This window comes from Lissotriton helveticus, chromosome 1_1, assembly GCF_964261635.1.
Source record: "Lissotriton helveticus chromosome 1_1, aLisHel1.1, whole genome shotgun sequence".
Classification (NCBI taxonomy): domain Eukaryota; kingdom Metazoa; phylum Chordata; class Amphibia; order Caudata; family Salamandridae; genus Lissotriton; species Lissotriton helveticus.
Window position 1 is genome coordinate 502460007 of NC_136057.1, and position 23226 is coordinate 502483232.

General features: G+C 40.8%; 1 protein-coding gene across 2 annotated transcripts in view; it reads right to left on the minus strand.

The window, feature by feature from the left end:
* CRACR2A (calcium release activated channel regulator 2A) overlaps nucleotides 1-23226 on the minus strand; it is a 990950-nt gene that overhangs the window by 239908 nt on the left and 727816 nt on the right. For both annotated transcript variants that reach the window (XM_078673953.1, XM_078673952.1), the window contains exon 8: nucleotides 4478-4665. In XM_078673953.1, coding sequence (XP_078530079.1) covers nucleotides 4478-4665 — 188 coding nt within the window. The remainder of the gene's footprint in view (nucleotides 1-4477; nucleotides 4666-23226) is intronic.

The window sequence follows — 23226 nt, forward strand, 5'->3', positions numbered from 1 at the left end:
AAATCATGATGCATTACTGACCTACTTCTCCATAGCCATTAAAACAATTACAATGCTTATATACCACTGGAAGCAATGTATGAAGTCCATGAAAAGATTCACACAATCTACGAGAGTTCCCTGAATTCATGGCAACTGATGCAGAAATGCATTTACCGGAACACTAAATAGTTCTAGGACTTTAAGGAATTTGGATATGATCAGAGTATTCAGAACCTTAATGTCCCAATAAACTGGGCTGTAGGGCCATGCCTAGTGAAATAAAAAAACAGCACCAATAACCTATCTGACCACATTTCTTTCTGACTCATTGATACTCCAGTCTCTTAAATCTGCATGAGGCCCTTTCCTGAAGAAACAATCAGTAGATATTCAGTAAAACACATTTGTATTAAATGAGGAACAGATTACAACCATAATTGTACTAACAATGAATTGAAAAGGATTTTGGATTCTGGAACTATGATCATAGTATGTCAAACTTATAACATATTTCTTTAATCATAGCACATCAATCAGGGGCTTATAAAGTGCGCTACTCACCCGTGAAGGTCTCAGGGCGCTGGGGGCGGGGGAGGGGGTGACAGCTCTGGTTCAGTTGAAGAGCCAAGTCTTGAGGTTCTTCCTGAAGGTGGGCAGGTTCGGGGAGCGTCTGATGTATGCTGGGAGCCCCATTCCAGGTCTTGGCTGCGATGTAGGAGAAGGCTCGTCTTCCAGCTCTGTTCCTGCGGATCTGGGGGATCTCTGCCAGGGCGAGGTCGGTGGAGCATAGGTTCCTATTGGGTACATGGAAGGAGATTCTCTTGTTGAGGCATTTGGGTCCAATATTGTGGAGGGGTTTGTAGACCTGAATGAGAAGTTTGAATGTCACTCTCTTCTTGAAGGGGAGCCAGTGAAGGTCTTGTAGGTGTTGGGTCATGTGTTCGTGTTGTGGTGACCCTAGGAAGAGTCTAGCTGCAGCATTTTGGATGGTTTGGAGCTTGTGCAGCAGAGTTTTGTTTATTCTGGCGTAGAGAGCGTTGCCGTAGTCCAGTCTGCTGGTTATGAGTGCATGGGTAATGGTCTTTCTGCATTTGAGTGGTATCCATTTGAAGGTCTTTCGGAAGATGCGAAGGCAGTTGAAACTGGTGGAGGTGACAGACATGATCTGGCGGGTCATGGTGAGGGAGGAGTCCAGGATGATGCTGAGGTTCTTTGCGTGCGACATCCTTCATTACATCCTGGAAGCAGAGTCTGGTGTCTTCAGGGTTCTTCATGAGGTAGAGAATAAGCTAGGTGTCGTCGGCATATGAGACTATGCTGAGCCCATGCTGTTTGACGATGGTGGCGAGGGGGCCATGTAGATGTTGAAGAGCGTGGGGCTGAGCGACAATCCTAGGGGTACTCAGCAGTTGATGTCTGTTGTTTCAGAGAGGAAGGGAGGGAGTCTGATCCTTCTGGGTTCTGCTGGAGAGGAAGGATCGGATCCAATTGAGGGCGGTTCCTCATATTCCTGCGTCGTAAAGTCTGGCAGTGAGCGTGCGGTTAGAGACGGTGTCGAAGGCTGCAGAAAGGTCTAGTAGGATGAGGGCCCCGGCGTGTCCCTGGTCAAGTAGCATGAGGATGTCATCGGTGGCGGCGAGTAGGGCGACCTTGGTGCTGTGGTTGCTGTGGAATCCAGACTGGGAAGAGTCTAGGATGGAGTTCTCTTCGATGAAGGTGGTCAGCTGAGCATTTATGAGTCTCTCAGTGACTGGAGTAGGGAGATGGGCCAGTAGTTTTTCAGGTCCATCAGGTCAGCCGTGGGCTTCTTGAGGAGAGGCTTCACTTCCACCCGTTCCCAGTCATCTGGGAAGATGCCGGATTTGAAAGAGGCATTGATGGTCCATCCTAGTACTGGTGCGAATGGCGGTGGTGGCCCTGTGGTAGATGTGTGGAGGGCAGGGGTCCGTGGGGGCTCCGGAGTGGGTGTTGTTCATGGTCGGTGTGACGAGTTATACTGTGGCGAGATTCCAGGTAGTGAAGGTCGGCTGGTTGTCGTTGGTGGGGAGGAGGGGTTGTGTCCGGTGTCTGTTCGCTGAAGTTGTCGTAGAGGGCCTTGATTTTCAGATGGAAGTAGGAGCTGAGCTTCTTGCAGAGTTCCTGAGATGGTGTGACATTCGTGGCTTTGCTAGGGGGTATGGCGAATTGCTGTACGATGTTAAAAAGTTCTTTGGCGTTGGTTGAGTTGGTGTGGATCATGTTCTTGATGAAGGTCCGCTTGGTGTCCCTTATTTGCCAGTGGTATTCCTTTTGGGCGTTCTTGAGGTTATTCAAGTCTTCAGTGGTTTTACGGTTCCGCCAGGTTTTCTCGAGGCGTCTGCAGGAGCGTCTGGCTTCTTGGAGTTCAGTGGTGAACCAGGCGGCCTTCGGTGGGCGTTGTTTTGCGGGGTGGCGGAGGGGTGCAAGCTTGTCTGCGCAGATGGAAATCCATTGGTGGATTCCTTTGGCTGCGGAGTTGGCATTGGTCATGGCGCTGGGGGGTCTAGGCGGAGGGTGTTGTTGAGGTGTTCCTCTGTGATCTTGCTCCAGTTCCTTCGGGGCGGGCGCGGGGGGGTTGGATGCAGTAGTGGTATTGAAGGTGAAGTGTACTCAGTGGTGCTCCATCCAGAAGGGCTGCATGGTGAGGCTGAAGAAGATGTTAGTTCCTCTTGTGAAGATGGGGTCGAGGGTGTGTCCTGCCCTGAGCGTGGGGGTGGTGACGAGCTGCTTCAGTCCGAGGTTGGAGAGGTTGTCGAGGAGGGTGGTGGAGTCGGGGTTGTTGCGGTTGTCGAGGTGGAAGTTCAGGTCGCCGAGTAGAATGTAGTCTGTGGAGATGATGGCATAGGGTGCAACGAGGTCAGTGATGGTTATGGTGGCCTGGGTGCGAGGTACGGGGGCCTGTAGGTGAGGGTGCCGTGCAGTGTGGTCCTGGGGCTGGTCTGGATCTGGATGTGGAGGTGTTCTTTGTTGGTGTGGGGGTCGCTTGTGCTGGAGGTGGAGAGTCAGAGGGAGGTCTTGTGTATGATGGTGAGGTCTCCTTCTGGGCGGTCATTTCTCTGGATATTGTATCCATCAGGGGTGGCGATGTCGGACCAGAGGTGGCGTTGGTCCAAGTTTCCGTGAGGAAGGCAACGTTGGACGTAGGTCCCAGATCTCTGAGGCGTGTCTGTGTAGGAAGCGCACTTTGAGTAGGATGCAGGTCAGGGTTTCAGTTGAGCGGCCATCTAGTGGGCCTTCTGCTGTTGTGGGGGCGTCGTTGATGGTGAAGTATTGTTGGCAGTGTCTGCAGGAGAACTGTCCGTGGGTGATGTTGGGTGCGGCTCTTTGGCAATTGGTGTGTCTTCGAATGCGTGGAGGGCGGTGGAGTCATATCGGCAGGAGCTCGGAGTACCAGGGTTCCTGGCGCTGGTCTCAGTCGGGTCGCAGACGGGCTTGCCTCAGGCGCGACTTTGGCGTGCCAGTGGCACGCCCGCTGCGGGCATCCGCTGAGTGACCGCTCAGTGGCCGCCATTAAGTAGGGGATGGGGGAGGGACGCGCAGCTGGGAGGCGAGAGCAGGCAGTCAGGCAGAGGGGTCACGGGGCAGAGGAGGCGGCGGGAAACAAAGGGGGAATGTAAGAAAATAAAACACAATCAGGAGTAAACAGCGCCACAAACGAAGTAACAACACAGCAAGAGAGGCAAATCAGACAATGTTGACACAGAAAGCAAAGAGGAAGTTCACAGTGCCACAAATTTAGATAAACAACACAGCAAGAAGGGGTAATAAAGGACAACGGAGGTAGAGAGCAATGAGGGATGTTGCAGTGCAACAAAATTAAAAACAACACAGCACATGAGGTGTTTGGTATCCACAATGCGTATGCACCGTTTTCTACACAACATCAGCATGTTGCCTACAGCTGGGATAATGTAGAAGGTTGTATGCAATTCCATATTTGAAGACATTCGGAAGGTGTTTGGTAGCAAAGTGGAGGGAAAGCAATTGCTGAAACTGCAAGACATAACCATGGTTTTATTTTACAAAATGCTGCCTTCAAATATCTTTTGAAATAGAATTGCAAAGAAGGCATAACCACAATCAGAAAAGATGTATGGGGTCATTTTGACCATAGCAGACAGCCCACCAGGCCAGCAGAGGCAATGGCTTTTGTTCCCCTGGAGAATGGCTGCTGACAAAATAAAGAAAATCACAACACAAAGCAGGGGATTGCTCTGCCTTCAATAGAAGCGCAGTAGTGTAGTGTTTGTTTGTTGCGCTTGCTTGGTTTATTTGTTTTCACAAACCAAACTAACAAACAGGAGTTTACTTCCTGCAAATAAAAACAGTAATGGGTCTGGCAAACAATGAGCATTCTCTCTGCACATGATGGCAAGTTTAATTAAAACTGATTTGCAAAAACAGCAGTCAAAAACACAGTTTCTGACATAATTGGCATCACTGGCTGTGGCTCCTGTATACATGCTCACTTACTCACATGTCTCGTTCTTCGTGCAATTGTGAAGCCTCTTCTTGAAGCATCTGTAGCTGTCTTTGAGCTGTCAATAACTCCTGTGACGTTCTTTCCAGCTCTCGTCTCATTTCTTTATTTGTCATTTTCAGTTTTTCATTCTCTGCTTTTGTCTCATGTTTGTCACTGTTGAGCTCTACACATTGTTTTTCCAACTGTAGAATGAAAAACAGAAAATGTATAACAATCATTTAAAGCATATTCAGATTAGGTGTGGGGCTAGAAGAATGAGAGAATTTGCAAGAATGGTGCTAAGCAACTTATATATAGGTTGCACCACCAAGGGGAAGTCTACCTCTACCTCTGATCATCTGTCACTGCTTTCCCACGTAAGCAAGGTGTGCACCCTTCGGTATTCTTGTACTTTAGTTTCAGTCGGCTACTGTCCAAATGACACCGTAAAATAGGAAGCAACGCCCTCCATAAGCAAAGTAAGTTCAAGCAAAAAAAAAGGATAAATTAGGCATGAGCTTCCAAAGCGCCTATATTGCTGACTACATTTGGGATACCTAGGATGCACAAAAAAGTGTAATCAGTGCATGTCACAATCCCTACCTGCAAATGCTCCAAATGTCATGTCTGTATAACATTTTGGTAGTCAGTGAACCTAACAACATGTCTATAAACGTGAAATTTGGCATTTTGTTCCTGCACAGTCTAAGTTAGACAAATCCTAGAGGATCAGAAGTAGAACACTGAGTCGTCCTATGCACTGTTATAGGGCAGAGTACTCCTTTAAGAAATCATTTTTCAGGTCAAATTCTGCTAACATACGCCAACATTTTAACTGTTTATTACATCGGGAAGATCTGTGTAATCAAGTACAATATACGTAGAAGTGCTCCAGGTTCTCTACTTCTCATTCAATCTTTTTATGGAACTGCGTAAAAGCGAGTGGGTTTTGGAATTAAAAAGTGATTAAGTTGTATAATGAAGTTTTGTGGGGGTTGATAACCTGACAATAAATTAATAAGATGACAAGATATTGACTTGGAACTGAATGAAAAATATACTAGCTTGACTACCAATAACTGCAATAAAGAATTGTCACATGAATATAGTAAGAACATTTCTGGATTTTTAGAATAGTGTATTGCATGACATTTCAAGGCATCCAAATTTGCAAAAAGATATCATTCTGTATGTCGAAATGTTAAGAGCTAAAATATTGTGTAGTCAGAGACAGAACAATGCACAATCTTTAAGAGATATTTGAACATGGCTTATGATTCGACGACCCTTGTAAAAAAACTCAGAAACTCACCGATTTTTTTTAGAAAAAGTGTGCAATTGGTAAACAATAAGGAGGCGATTAAGGTGAAAAGGGTTTTTGATAATGTAACTTTTATTACCATACATCAAAACGTTTTAAACTGCAAGCAATGCATGGATGTTTGGGGTTAAAACTGATTTAAAGAAACACATAAGTATTCAACTTGGTGTAACATACTATAGGTTTAATAGGCAAGCTTTTATGCAGTAAAAGTGATCCAATCATATTCAGTGCTAATAGAAATAGAAATAAATGGCAGCCAGACCTACCCAAAGAATGTTTGAATTGCAGAAAATGTGCTTGTTGATTATGTTCTTGATAACATAAAGGCATTTAACAATTGCAATTCAAACAAATTGCTGAACATTTTGCATTTGTGAATTGCCCAACTTCTATGCTAATTCATCAATCAATCAATCAATACGTTTGTAAAGCGCACTACTCACCCGTGAGGGTCTCAAGGCGCTGAAGGGGGGGGGGCGCTACTGCTCGAATAGCCAGGTCTTGAGGTGTTTCTTGAAGGTGAGATGGTCCTGGGTCAGCCGTAGGTGTGCAGGGAGGGAGTTCCATGTCTTGGCGGCCAGGTAGGAGAATGATCTTCCTCCCGTGGTGGTTCTGCGGATCCGTGGGACGGTGGCGAAGGCGAGGCTGGCGGAGCGGAGCTGGCGGTTGGGAGTGTAAAACGAGAGGCGGTTGTTGAGGTATTCGGGGCGTGCTTTGTATGCGTGGGTGAGGAGCCTGAACGTGATCCTCTTGCTGACGGGGAGCCAGTGCAGGTCTCTCAGGTGGGCAGATATGTGCCTGTGGCGAGGGATGTCGAGGATGAGTCGTGCGGAGGTGTTCTGTATGTGCTGAAGACGTTTCTGAAGTTTAGCTGTGGTTCCTGCGTAAAGGGGTTTCCGTAGTCCAGTCGGCTGGTGGTGAGGGCCTGGGTGACCGTCTTTCTGGTTCCGGTGGGGATCCACCAGAAGATCTTCCGCAGCAGGCGCAGGGTGTTCAAGCATGAGGATGAGATGGCGTTGACTTGTTTGGTCATCGTGAGGGAGGAGTCCAAGATGAATCCCAGGTTGCGTGCGTGGTCGGTGGGTGTCGGTGCGGTGCCCAGCGCTGTGGGCCACCAGGAGTCGTCCCAGGCGGATGGGGTTTGTCCGAGGATGAGGACCTCCGTCTTGTCTGAGTTCAGTTTCAGTCGACTAAGCTTTATCCATTCTGCGATGTCTTTCATTCCTTCCTGGAGGTTGGTTTTGGCGGTGGCTGGGTCTTTGGTGAGGGAGAGTATCAGCTCCGTGTCGTCGGCTTAGGAGATGATGTTGAGGTTGTGTTTGCGTGTGATGGCGGTGAGGGGGCTCATGTAGATATTGAAGAGGGTTGGGCTGAGCAAGGAGCCTTGGGGTACGCCGCAGATGATCTTGGTGGCCGCGAACTGGAACGACGGGAGGCGGACTCTCTGGTTTCTGTTGGAGAGGAACGAGGTGATCCAGTCCAGGGCTTTTCCTTGGATCCCAGTGTTGTAGAGGTGGGTTTTTAGGGTGCGGTGGCATATGGTATCAAAGGCGGCTGAGAGTACTAGGAGGATGAGGGCGGTTGTCTCCCCGTTGTCCATCAGGGTCCTGATGTCGTCGGTGGCTGCGATGAGGGCGGTCTTGGTGCTGTGGTTGGCTCGAAATCCCGACTGGGCTGGGTCGAGCGAGTTGTTTGCCTTGAGGAATGCAGTCACCTGTTTTTTGACAGTCTTCTCGATGACTTTTGCCAGGAAGGGAAGAAGAGAGATGGGGCGGAAGTTCTTGAGGTCTTTGGGGTCTGCTGTAGGTTTTTTCAGAAGGGCGTTGATCTCTGTGTGCTTCCAGCTCTCTGGGAAGGTGGCTGACCTGAATTCATTAAGTTAGTATGCAAAAAGCAGTATGTAGATTCTATAAAACATGCCGATAAACACAAAAGGAGCACTTTAACACCATTATAAAAGGGAATCCCAGAAAATTGTGTAAAAAATATCGTATTGCAAAACTGACTACTAAAATAATGCAGAAGTAAGGATATGTAGGTATGTATAGATTTACTATTCTTAACTACACATCTATATCACTTGGATATATATATATATATATATACATATATATATATATATATATATATATATATATATATATATATATATATATATATATATATATATATATCCTCACAAAAAAACTTCAATAATGAATACGCTGCACACCACTTGAAGATGATTATTTCAGTTTTTATCTCCTGTAGGTTCCCCACCTACGCGTTTCGGACCTGGATGGTCCCTGGTCACGGTTAACAAACATTTGTTCTTCATTAGTGTTCATTATTTATACAAAAACTCCATACAGCTCATTATGGCGCATCATGGGCTTTGTAGTGTTATGTCCTTTGCTCTTACAGAGCTTATCCTCGTGTTGAATTACCGGTGTCCGGCAGTCTACATTAACATGGGGAATATAGTTGACGCTTTTTAATTCAATAAGCGTAGTACTGACACATGATCGTATGCAATCATAAAGATGATTTACCCTTGTGCATTAGTTGCGACTAGTCGATCCATGTGACACTTCAATGCTGACTGAGTGTCAATGAGTCCATAATGGCTAAGTGCCTTTTTTTTTACTCTGCCCCTTACTAATGTTTATGCCGGGCTCACAGTTTTCCAACACTCGGATAACAAGTTTAAAAATTAAAATTGTGACTCACATATCTCTCTCTTGTGTATAATTACACCTATAGTGAGTATAGGTGTAATTATACACAGTGTCAGTACTACGCTTATTAAATTAAAAAGCGTCAGCTATATTCCCCATGATAATGTAGACTGCCGGACACCGGTAATTCAACACGAGGATAAGCTCTGTAAGAGCAAAGGACATAATTACATATTACATCACTCATGACATGGTCAGTGACATCACTCATGACATCACTGATGACACCATCCAGTGAATGTGTGTCTTTCTGAAAAATAAATATGTGTTATATATGTATATGTAAAAGTTGATGGAAGAATACATGTTTAAATAAGTGTTTACATAGATTTTTTTTATTAATTGGTTAACTGGTTTATTAAGTGTATCTTAGTGAATACATATATTAGAGAGTAATGTTTAAATATTTAAATATATGTATTAGTGTTTCACTTTGTGTATAAGTGGCTGCATGGGTTGGTGAGTAGCTACATATGTATGTATATGGGTTATTAGATGTTTTTCTTAGTATCAGTATGAGTGTTTGTATTGTTTAGTGGGGGTATTACTTAGCACATAGATGCATGAATGACTGACTCTCTCTTTGTATGTGTTTTGAAGACAGCATATGTGAAGGACTGTATGGGTGGATGAGTGTGTATATGTGTGTGTTAGTGAGTGAATGACTGTCTTACTAGTGTCTTTATCATTAACTACATATGTTTTAATGTACTATATGTGAGTATTGATGTATATAAGTGAGTATATGTGAGAGTGAGGGATTGTAAGAGTTCCTGTTTAAATAAGTATGTGTTTCTATAAGTGATTGTTTAAGAGAGTAAGTATGTGTAGGTTTCCTTAGAAGTAAGGTGGTAGTGTGTGTATAGCTGTATATGCAAATAAATGGATGTTCAATAGTTTATTTGCATGTGTGAGTATGTGTGAGAGTATCTTTTGGATGACTGTCAGTGTGTAACAGGATGTATAGGTGTATCACTACATATGATGAGTGAGTATATGTATGAGTGACTATATAGAACTGTTGTTGAATGAGTGGATGTGTATATAGATGGTGGAATTATTGAATTAGTTTTTGTAACTGGTATGGTATCTATATTTTTTTGAAAATTTTACTTTCTATTATTGAATATGTGTTTCAAGGGTTACATTACAGTGAAAGGATGTCTGTCACTCTGTCACAAGGATGGTGTCATCAGTGATGTCATGAGTGATGTCACTGACCATGTCATGAGTGATGTAATATGTGACGTCATCAGCAGTGCATTGCACGCGCAAGTTATAGTGAGTCCAACTAACTATAACGTGGGAATTTCAATGGTTTTATGCGAATAAAACTTCCAGCTAACTATAACTGGTGTGAAACCTATGGTTTTTTCAGTGAATTTCATAGGTTTTGTAAATGCTAATTCCTAACTATATATAGGGCCTCAAACCTAAGTTTTTTTCAGTGAATTTCATATGTTTTATAATAGCTAATTTCTATAGCTATGAAATATAATATTTTTTATAATAAATCCTATATTGTATATTTATATAATACTTTTTTTATGTATATTTTTCCCTTTTTTTTATTTTTTTGCCTTGGTGCGCTCCCGGTGCGCGTACCGGTGAACGCACGGGTAAGCGCAGTGTTATGGCGCGCCCCGGTGCGCGTACCGGTGAGCGTCCCGTTAGCGCCATTGCCGCGAACGAAAACATCATCGTGACGTATCGCGTAGTCGCGTGATGCGTCTTATGACGCACGGCGTAAGCGCACCTGGAAGCGCCCGAGCGCATACGATCGCACAGCGTAAGCGCCACCGGGCGCGCACCGGGGCATGCACCAGGGCGCGTAGCGTAAGCGCGTCGGGTCAAGTGACTTGAAAATAACACTTTTCATTGGTTCAGAACAGTTTTGGTTTCCAAATGATGAAAGCCCGGATCATGTGACTTGAAAATAACACTTTTCATTGGTTCAGAACAGTTTTGTTTTCCAAATGATGAAAGCCCCCACCTTTTTTCCTCATTCTCACTTTGTTCTTTGAGTGAGGAAGACCTGCTTTTTTCTTAGTTATGTTTACAGTACTGTCAGCAGCTGGAGCATCTGCCCCACCACCACCACCACCACCACCACAAGGACTACCAGAACATCACATTGGTGGTCAAGAAGAAGAGGAGGAGGAGGAGGAAGAAGAGGAAGAGAGAAGGCAGTTCCTGCCAGAAGACAATCCCCCATACAAACCTAGGGAGCACTTTATATGGGAGTTTTGTAAAATCCAAAGGGGTTCCAAAAAAGTAAACGCTGCAAAGGTGACCTGTCTCATCTGTGGCGCTGTACTATCCAGGGGGAACCCTGCCAAAAAATATTCATTTGGCAATCACACAATGATTCGCCACATGCAACGATTGCATCCCAATAACTATTCTGCAGCAGAGGTGAGAGAACTGTGCAGAAACCTTCCCCAATCATCTTCCAGAACCTCAACAACCAAAGAACCCACTCCATCGGGTCCAGAGGCAAGGGAGATGGTGCCAAACATACAAACCAAGTTTGGTGGGTATAAAATCGTTTGCATTGTTTGTGGAAAAACAATTACCTATGGTGACCAAAGTATTAATCTCATCAACCTTACTGGTGACAACCACCAGTGCCAAAAGAAGCCTTAATTTTTTCCTGTTTTTTTTTGCTCCAGTTGAGCCGTTTACAATTCCCTGTTTTTTGTTTGTCCCCATAAAAAATACAAAAAAAATATAAAATTCTTCATAAAAGCCAAAAAAAGTAAAAAAAATTCAAAAAAACAATAAAAAATATAAAACAACTAAAAGAATAACAGTTCTTTTTAGAACTACCTCTAATTTATAAAATAATGCTACATTTTTTGAAAACTCTGTCATTATTTTTTCTCCAGGGTACGCGTACCGGTACGCTCCCCGGAGCGCGTAGCGGGGCGCGCACCAACAAAAATTTTTTTTTAAAAAGAAAGGAGTGAGCATGAGGGAAGGACACAGAGAGAGTGATGTTAAGAGAAAGAGAGCTAGAGGGAGCAACACAGAGGGACTGTGTATTAGATAGTAAGACAGAGAGAAGGTGTAATAGGGTGAAAGTGAGAAAAGGAAAATGAATAAGGGAGCAAAACAAGGGAAGAGAGAGGAAGAAAACTAAAGCAGAGGTACTGGGAGAATGTGAGTGGGTGTTGAAAGTAAAGGGAAGGACAGGAAAGGATGGGGAATGAGGGGTAGTGACGGAACCAGAGTAAAGGAACAACGGTGAGGGAGGGTTAGAAAAGAGCAGTGACTGTAAGTAAAGAGGGGTGAAAGAGGGTGGATAAAAGTGAATAAGGGTAAGACATGGGGAGTGACAGAGAGAAAGGAGAGAGAGAGTAAAGGAAGGAGTGACTGAAAGGGAGTGAGTGAAGCAGCAAAGAAAGGTAAGTGAGGGAGTGTGGGTGAGTTGTAGGGAGTGAGCATGACGAAAGAGTATTGACAGAGTGAGGGGACAGAGACTGCGACGGTAAGAGAGACAGAGTGAGGGAACAGAAGTGAGGAACTGTGAGGACAGACGGACTGAGAGAAGGAGTGAGAGGAGTGAAGTAAATGAGTAAGGGAAAGGGAATGAGTGAGGGAGAAAAGGAAGGGAACAGAGGGTAAGGGAAGTAAAGCAGGGGAACTGAAAGAAGTTGATTGTGGGAGGGGAGTTAGGGAAAGGGGAGTAAACATGGAGGATAAGAATAAGTGAGGGAAGCAGAGTAAGGAAACAGGAGTGAGGTAGGGTGAGAAAATAGTAGTGAGGTTAAAGCAAAGGGTGATGACAAACTACATTTTTTTAGTCACACTTACCATATAATTAATGTAACTTTAATTACATTTTTTTACTACACTTTGTATCTGTGAAAGAGAGAAGAAAAAATAAGTTATAATTAATAAAATATATATTTTAAAATAAAAGATACAAATGAAGAGGTTAAAAATCATAACAGTGTATTAAGAAATAAAGTACAAGTGAAAGACACAGAAAGGGAAATAAAGTAATGTAGAAGGACAAAAAGAGGGTAAAAGAAATAGAAGGAGAGCAAATTACTAAGAGTAAGGCATATAGATTCACTGACAGAGAGGAAGAGAAGAAGAGAGAAATGAACTGAAGGTAAGAAAGATACTAAAAGAATGTGAGTTAGCAAAACTAAATCAGGAAACAGGAATAAGTAAAAAGAGAATGACTGAGAGGGAAAGGAGTCTGATTGAGGATGCATTTAGAAGAATGAGGAATGGAAGATAACTGAGAGTAAGTGAAGGAGAGTCATAGAGTGAAGGGATGAAGGGAGAGAGGATAATATAGAAGGATTGAGGGAAAAGGAGTGAGGAAGTTAGTAGACAGAGAGACTAAGGGAAGGACTGAGTGAATTGGAGTACAATGAGTGAGGAAAGGAAAATGAGTAAGGGAGCAAAAGAAGGAAAGAGAGGAGAAGAGGACTAAAGCAGTGGTACTGAGAGAAAGTGATCCGGTGATGAAAGTAAAGAGAAGGACATTGAAAGCTAGGAAATGAGGGGTAGTAATGGAACCGGACTAAAAGAAATGGGGTGAAGAACGATGAGAGAGGAGCAGTGAAGTTGTTGTAAGAGAAATGATAGAAGGTAGATAAACACAAGTGAACATAACACAAGGAGAGTGAGTGACTGAGGACATAGAGGTAGTGAAAGGAAAATAGAGAGAAGAGGTCAAAAGAAAGGAGCATACAAAGATAAGCGAGGGAGAGTGGGTGAGTTATAGTGACAGAGTGCGACAATACTGGTGAGTGAGTAAAGAGGAATTTCTAAAAGAGCAAAGGAGGAAAAGACGGAAAAGGGAAGTAAAGCAGAGAGACTGAAAGCTGAAAAGTGGTGCAAGGGAGAGAGGGGATGCAGACAGTTGAAATGGAAATGAGGGGTTGTGAAAGAAGTGGAGTAAACGAATGGGTGTGAAACAGAGTGAGAGAAAGGCAGTGTGAGTGAGTAAAGAGAGCTGAAAGAGGAAAAAGGAAAGTGAGTGTGAGACAATGGGAATACAATATAAATTACACAATACAAACTATAGAATAATTTGCACAACATGTTAGATAGTTTATTTTTGCTGTTCTCAGAACATATTGAATTTCACTAAAAACAGTGAGTTCAAACTATTCATCATATGACAGCGGGAAAAAAACACAATCAAAAAGATTGTGTTTAAAAAAAACCATATAAACTTACAAATCACATATGTACACTAATCTTTGATTCACTTACTTTTCCTTTAGGCCAAATATTACATCATGAAGGTCCTTTTCATTGGAAGGTACTCTGCTGTTCTCTAAAAATTCCATTTCATCAACTTTCTAGAAGAAAAGCTCCAAGAACATCTGAAATATGTTTCAATGTTTTCATATACTCCTTGTGTTCAGTCATGACTCTTTGCTCATTCCTTCACCTTTCCTTAAGGCCAAATAGTGTTAGATGTATCAGTATATTTTCAAATTACTTAAAACAAACTCTAAAATTACCGTTTTCCCGACGTTCTGAAAGAAAGGCTCAAACAACATTTTCACAATATTTAAATATTCATAATTCCATCTCTGGCTCTCTCATGTTGAACATTTCCTATAATACTGATATCACTTACTATGCGATCCACTTACCGTACCTTTATGAGAACTATAACTTTTATATTATCTTCATCACTTTTACTCACAATATAATTTTAAACATCAGACTAACTTTTATTAACTGCTCCCGTCTTCATAGGCCAATTACCTTTACTTAAATTTTGGTTGTAAAAACACTAGGTATGATTTTTTTAAGTCAAAAGGCAAACGTTGTTTGAAAGTCAAATGAGTATCATTACAGTTAGTCCAACCGTTTCGACATTTTAAATAGCATGTGTAATGCCCTGATGTTGTTGAAGGACCGTCATGATAAATAATAGCTACAGTTGCAAAAGTTCTTCTTGAAATTGATAACTGAGAAGCCACGAAATTTTTAATAGAAGTTGTCAATTTAGTTCCATCAGGTCTACATCGTTGGAACATTAAAATGACATACTGACCATAATTTTGTATAAATAATGTGCACAGCATTGCAGACTTACATTGGGTACACACCATATTGTGATCAGCTGCTTTAACTAGATTATTAAAAGGCACTGATTTGCAGTCTGGTAAAGTCAAATATATAAATCTTTCGGTGTCTATTGTAGTACTACTTGATAAACTACAGTTGTCGCAGTCATGCTGCCATTGATAAGAAAGGCTAAAAAGATTTTTTATATCTACACCTTCATCTTCCAATACATCAAACATATACATTAAAAAATTCCTGACAATCCTGCTGAATATTCTGTGAAAATTGATTTTGACCAGAACATATGTCTAGAAGATTTCTAATTTCTGAAACACTTTCTATTTTTGCTCTATCACTGCTACATTTCTCAAACACAGAATTCAATAAACAGCAGAATGTTTGATCCCGATTTTCAACAATCTGTTCTTGTAAATTTTGAAGAAAAAAACCAACTTTAAGCACTACATTAGCATAGCAGTTGACACCAGAACTGTTTTCAAACTGAAATCCAACAACATCTTCAACAGAATCCTTTTTCTTTCTGCTTACAATTACAGTTTCATCTACTTTTTGTCTGTTTGCTACTACCTCACTGCAATTACTCTCATTTCTTCTTTTTCGGCATACAACACGTTTTTCAAACAGAGGATATTGAGGCAAATGTGGAGCATACTCTCTTCTTAACCTATTGTATTCTTTAACACATTCTAGATCTGCGCAAATCTTTGTTTCATCACACTCAATCAAGTACAATCCTGATAAAGTTCTGACTTGTGATAATGCCACATATGGCATACCCTCTTTAAACACAGAACTTCCAATGTTCACCAAAGCACTATCTACACTTAAACCTTGAGATTTATGAATTGTCACCGCATATGCCAAACAAACAGGAAACTGTTTTCGGCGAACATATAAGTCTTTCACAAGCGACAGATTTGTTCTATTTCGTCAATGCCATCAAATTTAATTTTTAAAATTTCAATTCCATCTCTATTTTTGTAATTCACAAAATCAACAACATGACCCATTGCTCCATTTACCAGACCTCTTTCAACATTTAAATTCCTTCTCAAAACGATACGACAATTTAAACACACATTCAGAGTCTTTTCAAAACCAGCAGTTTTAGATATACTCTTCTCTAATGAATCCAATTTTGATTTCAAATTTTCTGACAAAATAATTGTTGCTCCCATATGCTCTATTTTATCTATAGCTTCCAGTTTCACAATCTCTTCATTTTCTAACTTTAACATTTTGTTGTTGAAGATGGAACATTCTTGCAGAGTTGGCATCAAACATATCCCAGATTTGTTCTCAGTAATATTCTTAAAAATATTCTCTGGAAGAATGTTTTCATTTGGATACACATTTGAAATTAATCGTGCATGTAATGCTTCTTTCCCATGCTCACTTACTTTTCCGATTCTTAAATCTTGTAGAATATTTTTATAATCTTCATCCTTTGCCTGTCGCATATTTTGAAGCAGTTCTGCATATTTGAAATTTAACCATATATTAACGTTTCCAATGCTTCCTAGGCACTTCCTGGTATCTTCATGCGTGAGCATTTTAAACACTGGTTGTCCTTTCACTGGAGTCAACTGCAGTAGATCTCCAAAAACAATAATGTGTTTTCCTCCGAATAAGACATCATACTCTGTTCTAAGAATTTCTTGCATTCTCAAATGCACAAAAGCAAGCATTAGATTTGAGACCATGCTTACTTCATCAATGATAAGAAGTTTCATTTTCTTTAGGACTCTGGAAACTTCAGAACAAGCATCTCCAGATAGCTTGTGGTATTGTAATTTGTTATCATGCTCCACTGGTAGCATCAGTAAACGATGTAAAGTAATCCCTTTAATGTTATGTGCTGCAAGCCCAGTTGGAGCGGTAACAACACAAGACAGCGGTGATTCAGTCCTTTTCTGCAGATAAGTTGCAATTGCTTTAATCAGAAAACTTTTTACAGTTCCCGCTTCTCCACTCACGTACAGTTGGACAGGCTTAAATGATGTACATGAGCACTCTTTTTTCTCATGACTGAATCCATGTTCAATCTGTACTGTGACTTTGTCATATATCTGTTTCTGCTCAAGGTTTAGTTGTTTCACCAAATCTTCTAAGTTAACTACATCATCTCGAGCTTGTTCCATAGCTCTTTCCACCTCATCCATGGCAGTGGCAGCTTCATTTTGGATAATTGGTCCTCCTAGTGGATCCTGACTCAATGAAGCAGAACTCTGACTGTCTTGAGAACTGTCTCTAGCAATCTCTACAGCAACTGTGGCTTCTTGCTCTATTTCTTCGTCTAACATTTGCAGATAATTTGGAAAATCAGGACATTCTATGGTATCCTTGGTTGCATTAAAAGCATCTTCGTAACAGAGAAAATCTCCAAGTAGTTCCTCTTCTGTACGCCATGGCTTAAAGAGTTGCAAAAGAGCTAAATAGTAAAATTCCCTTTTCTCTGGATTTTCGCAACTCAATTTTCGATGATTAATCAAATGGCCTTTTCTCTGCTTCACTAGACATCCTTCACACCCAATGATAGCATATCTGTACTGTTTGGTTCTTTCTCCGCCAAATACTCAATTTCTTGTACAGATTTCAAAACTCGGTTTCGTGTTGTAGCAAGACCTAGACTCACCCAAATAATTGTTCTAGACTTGGCGTAGAGACTTGCTGATGATAACCGATCAGAACATTCATATGCTCCAATTTCTCGATGCGACAACATCTTCAAACTGAAACTGTATAATTTTTTACTTATACTCTTTTCATGTGAAATGTCCTCCCACATTTCCATCAGTTCTGTCTTTTCTTTTTTTGTGATGTAAGACGTCACATATCGAGCCACAGCAATAGAGTTATCAGCAACCAACTGAATATCCATGTTAGCATTCCACATGGACAAAATCACTGGGTTGTAGTCGTTGATGTACTTGGACTCTTCGTTTCTTTTTAAGTTGTATGTATTTTTTGGTGATTTCCTCGTCACAGTATGTCGCAGAGAAGACATCAAATTATTTACTCTTCCTTTAGAAATCACTGGTCATGGAAACCCGAAACGACATTTTGTGTAGAACTTGTCCTTGTTTCTGAATTTTCGACGACAGTACTTTCCACAACGATGGGATTGAAAGCGTAAAACTTGTTGCCTTAAACTGTTTTCTTCGGTAGTTTTCGGAACAGCACATGTTGAATACTCTTCAATGAAACTCATCACTGTGTCATCCGAATCTGTTCCAAATTTGGGTGCATCTTTAATCCATAACAACATATTATGTGAGGAGCACCTCTCGCTTGATACTCCTTTCTCCAAAAGAAATCCAAAACCTCTCCAAGGGGAGGATTGTTTTGTTGGTAATGAAAGACATCATAGCTTCAAATCTATGATTGAAATATCTGAATACATTCACTGGATCCAAAGAACACAGTTCTCCAGGTGTTTTGAATTCTATATTTTGCATGTTTGCATTTGCCTCTCGTAGAAATTGAAGTAAGTCGTCCCATGCATACTCAGCACAGCTAAGAGTGAGGAACCATGTAGGAGTTCCTAAGTTTCTTAGCATACATTTCAATTCCCCATGACGACGGTACCAATACTCGTTTGTACCACGCTGACATGCCATGAGATTGATTAGATGAGATTCCAAAATATTGTCTTGCAGATTGACTTTCTCCATAAAGTCCCTCGCCGAAACATTTTGCAGATGTGCTCCACTTTTCAGTATATGGTTTACTGCATAAGAAATCCCAGACAAGTCACTTTCATACAGTAGATGAAACAAATATGGGATGCATTGACGAAACCTTGGATCTTCAGCATATAATCTTAAAGTCCGGTATTCAGACGCTGTAATTTGAAGTGGTCGATCATCATATCGTCCACCTCGACCTGTTGGAAATAGCTGTGGAAAACAACGAGCTTCCAAACTTTCTTCCCATACACTAATGGGACTTCCTTTTGCTGCTTTCATTTGAAACAAGTCAATTGCATTCCCCATTACTTCTTTGGAATGCAAAGGATGAACAGTATAATGTTCATATATTTCTTCACTTCTAGACACATCAACTTTTTCAATTTGGCCGGCTGAACAATCACTGTCTTCTTCTGCAGCTGTTTCCTCTGCTCCAACACATACATCTTTGTAGTACTCATTGTTTTTGACCAAATACAACGTTGCCTTTTTGACTTTCCTAACATCCACTAAATCTTGCCAGATTTTCTTACTCTTTGTCGGTACCCCATTAACTAGAATAACCAGAGGTTCCTCTTCCACTTTCTCTACACCAATTGTATCAATATTTTTCTTGAAATCTAGCGGCAAATAAACAACTCTTCCCTTTAATCCTCTCTGTAAATCTGAAGGAGGCAATTTCCCTATCTTAGGCTCCATGCGAACAATAGCCTGAAAAGGATGGACACATTGAATCAAAATAGATTCATATGTATTTAAATCCATCAATTCAGGAGGAATGTCTACCAACTCAAGATTATTATGAACAGCTCTAGCAGGCATTCTGTTTTCATTTAATTTATTATAACAATATTTACAAATACGCTGATCAGAACTCAAATCAAAAGAATTCTCCACCAACAAAAAAGTTGCAAAATTCTTCCATTCACTATTATTTTCCATTTCACTTTCTGCACATAAATCAACTAACCTAGTCTGAATCTTATAATGAGTCCGTCGACAACAAACACAAGTAAAATTAGGCCTTTCACTTGATTTCACCTTAAACTTGGTAATTTCCTGGTCAAACTTTTCTGTACTTGAAATGTGTACATTGTCTTCCACATTACCTTCTATTACTGTGTCAATTTCTACACTGTCCTCTTTTTCACCAAAGTAACAAATCTCAATATCTTCATAAATCTTCTTCACATCTAATTCAGTTCCATGCAAAAGAGCACTGTTTAACTGTTTAAGCTTAAGTGCTGGACTTTTTGCATAATACAACATTCTCACTAATTTCCTCATTTTGTTATGATGCACTGCTAACATCCTAAAATGATGAAAAACACTCTGACATACTTTTCTAGAAAGCCAAGCCAGTGAATGCCCTTGCAAACCTTTGTTTTCTCTCACTCTGCAAGGATCTAAGTCTTGCAACATCTTCATTTTCTGTTTTAGACTTTTCTTACTATATGTACGTAAGAAATTACGAAGCAAATCGATTGAATCCTGTCGCACACTACTAATACTACTACACTTCCAAGTGAACACAGGACCCTTAGTATGTCTCACTAAAACTTCATCAGTTAATACCTCTTCTGCATTTCTAGACACAAGTTCCTCTTTTTCAATCGGACAACCGTCTTTCACCTCATATGCTCGACCACTGGTGTCAACTGCATGCACCAAATCATTCTCCTGGAAGTAACTCTCCTCATTAAAAAATGGCTCACAACTTGAACTATGCATCCATTCTCCAGAAAAAACTTTACAAAAATTAGTCAGATTAATTACTCTTTTGCATCTACTCTTTGATTTGAAAACATCAATTGTCTTGTTAAGTGTCCTAATTCTATTGATTACTAAAATAAATAATTTTTTCTTAAGTTCAAAAGCCTGATCAACAATCTTCTCTACACCTTTCTTTTTCTTATAAAAAGCAGCTCTCTGTTTACCTTTTTTAATATTTTTTAACAAATTTAAAACCACCCTATTGCGAAACATTCGTTTACGAATGTCCCTAAATTGGTTTTGCCTTCTATTCCTATACATATTATTCTCTCCTGCTCCAGTAGTAACATTGTTGGGGGGCCTCTCCTTCCTTTTCAAATTTGCTCTCTCCTTCTATGTATTCACATCCTCATCAACATTTTTTTTTTATCTACATATGTTCCGAAAGAAAGACTTAGTTGTCTTACCAGGAGCTTTTTTCCTGTTTTTTAAGTATTTGTTGTAGACGAGTGCTTTAATTCCGTTGCTGTTTTTGATTTTTTCCGCTTGGCATCTTTTCTTCTACTCTGCCTTGAGGGCATATTTCCTTACTATTGAAATCTTGATTTCAATCTGTGTTAAAGAAAAAAATAACACTTTTTAGACCACTATTACCAAACAACAAAGCAATGACAATAAGCAAACGATATAAACACTAGTTTACAACATATCTAAGTTTATATCACAGCAACTATGTAACTAGGATTAAGACAGAGAAAAAGAGCTAGAGGAACTAACACAAAAAGACAGAGAGAGTCAGACAAAGAAACAGGTAGAGTGAGTAAAACATAGAGAAGGAGTAAGACAGAAAAAGTGCATAATATGTTGTAAGACAGAAAAAGGATGTAATAGGGAGAGGGAGTCAGTCAAAGAAAGGGACAAAGGGAGTAAGTCAGAAAAAGGATGTAACAGGGTGTAAGACAGAGAGAGGGTGTAAGAGGATGTAAGACAGAGAGAGGGTGTTAGAAGGGGAGAGTATGTAAAAGAGACTAAAACAGAGAGATGCTGTAAAAGGGAGAGAGAGAGAGAGTAAGTTTGAGAGAGGGTGTAAGAGGAAGTAAATCAGAGAGAGGATGTAACAAGGAGTAAGTCAGACAGAGGGTGTAACAGGAAGAGAGGAAGAGAATAAAAAAGTCAGAAAGAGGGAGAGAGGGTGTAAAACAGACAAAAGGTGTAATAGGGAGTACGTCTGGGAGAGAATGTTACAAAGAGAAAGGTTGTAAGACGGAGTAAATCAGGAAGAGGATGTAAGAGAAAGTATGACTTACAAATTGCTGTAAAAAAGAGAGAGAGAGAATAAATTAGAGACAGGGTGTAAGAGAAAGTAAGTCAAAGAGAGAGTGTAAGAGAGTGTAACACAGAGTCAGGATGTAAAAAGGAATAAGTCAGAGAGAGGGTGTTAGAAGGGGACAGGTGGAAAAATAGAGTAAGTCAGGAAGAGAATATAATAGAGACTAATACATTGTTGATAATGCTTCTTAAAGAAATGTTGGTGCATAAAGGAATTGTATTTTCTAAATGAGTGAGGTTTCAGTAGTGTAATGAAATGCTTATACATATGACCTGTGCTCTGTTTTGTAAATGTTATTTAAAAAAAGATTTCGGGCACATGAATTTGTTTTACCTTATTGACAAGGATTAGATAGTATCTGCATGATTAAAAAAATATATTAGCACATTTCACAATCATGTCACCTGTGTTTCCTCAGATTAGTAAGCAGATTGTGTAGATAAGGTGAGGCCTGTCCAGGGGTGCAGAGGAGATAAGTCCTGTGTCCAAGAGTGCTGTGGACAGGACTTACCTCCTCTGCACCCCTGGACAGGCCTCACCTCATCTGCACAATATGCTTACAAATCGAATGCTTGTACATAGGACGAGTGCTCTGTTTCTTGAATGTTATTGGAAAAACGATTTTGGGGCAAATGAATAGCTTTTACATTTTTGAGAAAAAATAAATAGTGTCCGCAAGATTAAATAGATATATTTGAACCTTTCACAATCATGTCACCTGTGTTTTCTCAGATTAGTAAGTACATTGTGCACATGAGGTGAGGCCTGTCCAGGGGTGCAGAGGAGGTAAGGCCTGTGTCGAAGAGTGCATTGGACAGGACTCACCTCCTCTGACCCTTGAACAAGCCTCACCTCCTCCGTGCACCCTGGACAGGCCTCAATGTATTGGGTATAATTGATGGTAACAGGATGCAGATAAGGTGAGGCCTAACCAGGAGTGCAGATGAGGTGAGGCCTGTCCAGGGTAGCAGAGGTGTTGAGGCCTGTGTCTAAGAGGGCAGTGGAATGGACTTCATGAAGCCTCTCCCCCACTGCACTCTTAGACACATGCCTCACCTCCTTTGCACCCCTGGACAGGCTTCTCTCCCACTACACTCTTGAACACAGGCCTCACCTCCTCTGCACCCCTGTACAATCCTCACCTCATCTGCAACCCTGAACAGACCTCACCTCATCTGCACCCCTAGACAGGCCTCAGCTCATCTATTTATTCCTAGTCAAAAATGTAAAAGCTATTCATTTGCCCCAAAATCGTTTTTCAAATAAGATTTAAGAAACAGAGCGCAGGTCCTATGTACAAGCATTCCATTTCACTACTGAAACCTCACTATTTTACAAAATACTTTTCCTCTCTCTTGCAAACATTGATACCAAGCATTATCGAAAACCATGACACAATTCAACAAGAAAAAAGCTCAATCTGCTTCCTAATCTGAAGTAAGACAGGTGACATCATTGTGAAAGCTTCAAATATATTTATTTAATCATGCAGACACTATTTATTCCTTCTAAAAAATGTAAAAGCCATTCATTTGCCCCACAATCGTTTTTTAAATAACATTTAATAAACAGAGCGCAGATCCTATGTACAAGCATTCAATTTCACTAGTGAAACATTACTATTTTACAAAATACAATTCCTCTATCTTGAAAATGTTGATACCAAGCTTTATCAAAAAACATGACACAAACCAACAAGAAACAAGCTCAATCTGCTTCCTAATCTGAGGTAACACAGGTGACATGATTGTGAAAGGTTCAAATATATTTATTTAATCATGCAGACACTATTTATTCCTTCTCAAAAATGTAAAAGCCATTCATTTGCCCCCAAATCGTTTTTTAAATAACATTTTAGAAGCAGACCACAGGTCCTATGTACAAGAATTCAATTTTACTACTGAAACCTTACTATTTCACGA